General features: G+C 39.1%; 1 protein-coding gene across 1 annotated transcript in view; it reads left to right on the forward strand.

Annotated features, from left to right (window-relative positions):
• Positions 1-3,359, forward strand: part of LOC141489514 (acid-sensing ion channel 2-like) — a 67,112-nt gene extending 63,753 nt beyond the window's left edge. The window contains exon 2 of the mRNA XM_074190096.1: positions 3,187-3,359. Coding sequence (XP_074046197.1) covers positions 3,187-3,359 — 173 coding nt within the window. The remainder of the gene's footprint in view (positions 1-3,186) is intronic.
• The last annotated feature ends 2,641 nt before the right edge of the window (positions 3,360-6,000 follow it).

A 6,000-nucleotide genomic window follows, 5' to 3' on the forward strand; every position in this document is an offset into this window, starting at 1 on the left:
CTGAGTTTAAATCCTGCCTCAAATATTTCCAGCTATGTGCCTTGGATGATTCATTACCCTTTCTCCCTCAGTTTCATTATCTGTAAAATAAAGATGATAATAGGACCTACTCTAAAGCTTTTTGTAAGAATCAAATGAGATTAAATTTATAAAGAATTTTCAAACCTTAAAGTACCATAAAAATACTAGTTATTATTAATATTATGCTCAGTAGATTTTTTTAGGTAGACTTCATAAAGAAGGTTAATTTTTTCTTTAAAATATTTTATTACTTTTTACATCATATTTATTATCAAATACTTCCTCTGGTCCATATTAAGAGGAGAAAAAGTGGAGGAAAAACAATTCCTCAAAGAAACCATCACATTGGCCAAACCTAACAGTATATGACACCTACCATATCCCCATGTTTGCAAAGAAAGAACAGAGGTACATTTTGTCATTTCTTCTTCAGGGCTAAGCTTAGTTATTATAATTATATAGCTCAGTGTCTCCTATTTGTGCTCATTATTGTTCCCATTTGCATGGCGATAGTTATTATGTATATTGTTTTTCCTGATTCTACTTTCTTCACTTTGCATCAATTCTCTCATTTCTAAATGTCTACTTTTTATGATAGCATTGTCATTAATATTCTATTCACATGCCACAATTTGTTTAGACAATCCTGAACCAATGGGTAACCACTCCCCACATACCTATAATTCTTTGTCATTACCAAAAAAATGCCATTACAAATATTTTGGTGGATGTGGGACCTTTCTTTCTATCTCTAACCTCCTTGGAGCATAGATCTACCAGTGAGAGCTCTGGGTCAAAGAGTAGGGCATTTAATTATTTTCTTTGCATAATGAGGAAGTGAATTTTAAATCAGAGCTTTGAAGAAGGGAGAGGAATATGATTGAAAGATGAAGTCATGAATCCAAAAAGCTTCTCTGGGAGCAATATTTCAGGGGTACAAAGAAGAGATTCAGCAAATTAGATAGGTGGACAACAAAGAAGCTTGGATGAATCAGGGAGGCAGAGCTCAAGATTAATGAAGGAAAAAGGCAGCTAGTTAGGAAGCTTATTTGCAGATGTCTCTAATGTGGTTAGAAGTAGTTAAAAGGCTATATTTTTGGGGGGAGGGTAGGTTTTAGGAAGTATTCTTAATTCTTTGAAGGAACTTATTAAGAAAAGTTGTGTCACAATAAGGAACAGTGTTTATAAGGAAGGGAGCAGCTGCTGCCTAAAAAGAGCACCAGCTTCTCTCACTCAGGGGCTGCCTATAGCAAGCATAAAAATTGCTGGAAGAAATTGTAGTTAAAGATTGGAACTTGAAGTTGGCCAATAATACTTTTCTTTTTGTCCAAAAAAGATTTGTTTAGGAGAAGGAAATTGTCAGGTGGGACCTCGTCATGCTAGAAAAGTATGGCTGAAGCTTTCGATTGGTCCCTCTTGGAGGGGGGTTTGTGGTGGGAGAGGGAAATGGGACATAGCAGTGATGAACCTGTCACAAGGTCAATGAAAGTCATCTTAACAACTAGGTTTTTGGAACCAATTCCTTTCTCTTAAAATATACCAGATTCAGATTTCTCTCATACTTGGGGTAATCAGTTGTCTAGAAGAGTAAAAGAAATGCTAAAACTCTAAGGTACCTCAATAAGACTTTCTCAAATATGGGGGTGACTATTGGTTCTTCTCTCCCTTCCAAGGAAAGATTTACGTGAACTGGTACATAGAGAAATAACAGTTCTAAGGATGCAATGAGCATAAAGGCTTACATAGACAAGTGGAAATGTGTGTGTGTGTGTGTGTGTGTGTGTGTGTGTGTGTGTGAGAGAGTGTGTGTGTGAGAGAGAGAGAGAGAGCGAGAGAGAGAGAGAGAGAGGAGAAACTGAAAGCTGGGTAATCATCATGATCAACCTTGAACCTAGGGAATGTACTCCAACTCCCTTCTTGCAGAGGTTTGGTGGGGAGATTCTAGATGTGGGAGACTGCATCCACTGCCAACTTCATTTGATATGATAGTTAATTTTTCTGGAATTACTTTTCCCTCCTTTCTTTTTAAGTTCTTTGTTATAAGGATTGGTTTGCTAGATGGGAGAAGAAAGGACTATATTTTGAAATAAAGGTGATTCAGTATCAACCCAGAGACAATTAATAACTATGTGATCCTGGGTGAGTAACTTAACCCCTATTTTCTATAAAAAAAATCCAACTCGAAAGAAAACAAAAAAAGAAAGAAAGGTGACATAAATAAAAAAAATCAATAAAATAAAAAAGGAATATGCATCATTTTGCTGAAGAAGAAGATTCTATCTTGGGAAGCCATCCTAAGCCATTTTTTCTTGTCCTGAGTTAGATTTTTTTTTGTTCCTTCTTCAAAGGGACCATGATGGGTTAAGATACGCATGGACAGTTTAGAGTAAGGGGAATTAAAGACACTGGATTTTGTGGTCCCAGATGTTTGTAGCCTGCCTCTCAGACTCAAGGAGGCAGCTAACATTTTGTCACCATGTCTCTTTTCCTGCCTAGGTTGTTTTGTCTGCTGCTGTAGCTTCCCATGGGGGTGAGGTAAAGTCTATTTCTCACCTGATGATGGGGAAACAGGAACTGGCAAGATTCTCCTGTGCAGTATGTGATTACATCACCACTGCTTGGATGTATCTGTGAAGCACAGCCACAGCTCCTGGCTCTTATAGCCTTCCTTTGAAGAGGGAGAGGTTTCATTAGAACTAATTACATCTATAGGTTCTGTTTAGACATCTACACAAAAGAGCCTGGGGTCAAAGTTTGTTGTTTCACTGTCTGGGCAGATCTTGAGTGGTCCTCCCTCACTCTGGTTTTTCACTCAGTATATTCCCACAAGTCACAGAGGAACAAGATTAGTGGGGATCCTTATTCCCCCATATGCACAGGAGGAACAGACACAGGCAATATTCCCCTTCTGAGGGACTAATCTTACAGACATTGAATCCACAGGGAGCCCTATAACTCACACAAGGAATCAAGGGCAGAAAGGTCAGAACTCTGGGGAGGTGCAGGCACAGATCTGAATCTTAGACCAGGTCCCCAAGCCATCTCTACTCAGCAGCCTTGGTCTAGGCTCTTCCTAGTCTGTCTCAGCAAAACTTCAAATAGTCCCTTTACAGTCATGGGTTAGCAGGTTGCTCACACTGCACTTGCTGCTCTGTGTAATTACAGACCCCAGCCGTGGAGGTGTAATCACCCACAGGTGGTCCAGACTGCTGCCCCACTGCCCCAGCCTGCGTTACTCCTACTGGTTACTGCCCCCCCTCGACTTGGAACTTCTTGCCTATAAACCGGTTATACAATTGCTGGTCATGGACAAAGGACTCTCAGTCCCCACTCTGTAGTAACACTAAGGCAGAGATCTTGAATATCGTTTTTTTTTTAAAAAAGAAATTATTATGGTACTTCAGTGCCCTATACTGGGTAGCATGTGGTACAGTGATCCCCTTCTGTTCACCCCAGCCTGTCATGAGTTTTTAGATCTCGTTATAATTATTTATTGAGAGGCTGCTATAACTACTAAAATCACCATCTAATTTCCAGCATCCTGGAAACTAGGTCAGACTGAGGGAGACCCTAGAAATAAAGATAACATCACCATGGGCTGAGTGCTGGCCAGGATCCAGGACTTGAAAGCCTGCTTCTCAGTGAAGGGCCTTCTCTTAATCACTGTTAGGGACCAGCTAGACACCTGAAGGGATGGGAGAATCAGTCAGGTTCTCAGGGGAAAGGATGGCCTATTCCTTTAGCCCAGGGGACAAAATAGATGTTATGGGCAGGGGGTCCTATACACATAGTAGGTGGCAATTTGTTTAAAAGCATTGATCAATGGCCTACAATGCTGAAGAAAAGGAGAAGAAATAGATTGTCACATAAAGTGATATTTTGCAGTCAACAAATTCTCTATCTCCCTATGATGCCTCCTTCCCTGGGGCAGATGTATTTGATTTGGGATGAAATTGGTGGTCCAAAAACCTGAGTCATCACTTGGCTCTCAGGTATTTTGCAACTAATGGAACAAAATGCCTGCTTTGATTGTCCCTGCTGCTTTAAATCATAGTCCTTTAACCAGGCCTTTTGGAATGGCCATTGGCCATTTGCCTTTTTTGAAAATGTAGGGACCCCCCATTGTCTGCTTGGGGTCATAAACCCATGTAAAGAAGTCCCTCGGGGATTTGAGTTGAGTGAAAGATGCCTGCTCTCTTCTCTTTGTGGTAAAGATATCCTGTTTAGGAATCATAGCATCGAAAGGTCAAGACCTTGGCATCTGTCCATCTGTCCTGTTTCCAGCCTTCAAGTAAATGAAAGCCTCACCGCCCCCCCTCCTAAAGACCCTTCTTGCCCTGAAAGGCTTCAACAGTAATGATAAAGTCTGATGGTACCTCATCTTTTTTTGAAGAATGCATTCACATCTTTGATCTCTACTAAATCTCACACTAACGTCATGGATGAGGCTTGATGGCTTTTTCACCTGCATTTTACAGGAAAATAAATTAAGACACAAAAGAGGACTAGCCCATACATAAGCCTAAAGATGGAAGAAAACTCACAGGCACTCCTTTGCATCTTCCTCTTTTACAAAGAATATTAAGGATCAGAGAACCCAAATGACTTGCACAAAGTGATGTGACTTGATCCAAGTCCTTCAGCTGTTAAACATAAGAACTAAGTCTAAAAAGTCAATTTTCCTGGCTCTAAATCCAATGCCCTTCATTATTTGTCTTAGCATCTTTAGGTCTTTATTTTTCTAAGCTCACAGCATCTGGGTCTTTTCACCATTGCCCAGATACTTCCCATTCCTTTGTTCATTTTGGTTGCCCTCACCAAGAAGTCCTTTGGTTTTTCTATAGATTCTTTAAAATTCAATAACAGAGACCAGCAATAATACCCCAAGGGATTGATAAATGCAAAGAAATAATGATAGTTATTCGGATGATAAATAGATAGATACTACTTCTACTACTACTATGACCACCACCACTACTACCACTACTACTGTTACCACTACCACCATGACCACCACGACCACCACCACCCCACCACCACCACCACCACCACCACCACCACTACTACTGCTACTACTACTACTACAACTACTACTACTAGTCCTTTGGTATCAAATAGGACCACATCAACCAATCTAGTAATTGGTGGCATGAGTTGCTCATTTATGTTAATATAGTGAGGGATATGCAGTACAAGGTATCTTTTTCACTTGTCTTTGCCAGAATCATTCCACCCCTTAGTTTGATTCATAGAAAACAAGACTGCTGGAGATGGTCTTCCTGCTGTGAGAGTCTCTTGGTCTTAAATTGATTTCAATTCTTCCTGTACCATCAAGATAGGTAGATAGATAGATAGATAGATAGATAGATAGATAGATAGATAGACAGACTGATAGAGTGATAGAGGTAGTAGCTAGGTGATTCAGTGAATATTAAGTAGTAATCTTAGAGATATGAAGAACTGAGTTTAAATCCTGCCTTAAACATTTATTAGCTGAGTGGCCTTCAGTTTCTTGGCTTCAGTTTCTTCATCTATAAAATGGGAATAATAATATCTTCTACCTCCCAGAAGTTTTGTTAGGATAAAATTCCATGTTTGCAGAATGGTTTCAAAATTTAAAGAACCATATAAATTCTATTATTAGTTGTAATAACAATGATACTTATCACTGAAATTAATTAATAATTACTCATTAATGCTAATTAATACTTATTATGATAATGATGATGACAACAAAGCATTTAGTTAGTGTTTGCTATTCACCAGGCACTGGGTTAACAATATAATCTATTAACTAATATGTGAATATGTTTGGCCCCTATCCCATTACTCACTGTCAAGGGGAGAGGGAGGGAAGAGAGGGAGGGAGAGAAATGTAGAACTCAAAAGCTTATGAAAGATGAATGTTTGAAAACTACCTTTGCATGTAATTGAAAAAAACATTTAATTTAATTTAGAAAAAGAATATTATATTTCTTT

The sequence above is a fragment of the Macrotis lagotis genome, chromosome 5, assembly GCF_037893015.1.
Source record: "Macrotis lagotis isolate mMagLag1 chromosome 5, bilby.v1.9.chrom.fasta, whole genome shotgun sequence".
Lineage (NCBI taxonomy): Eukaryota > Metazoa > Chordata > Mammalia > Peramelemorphia > Peramelidae > Macrotis > Macrotis lagotis.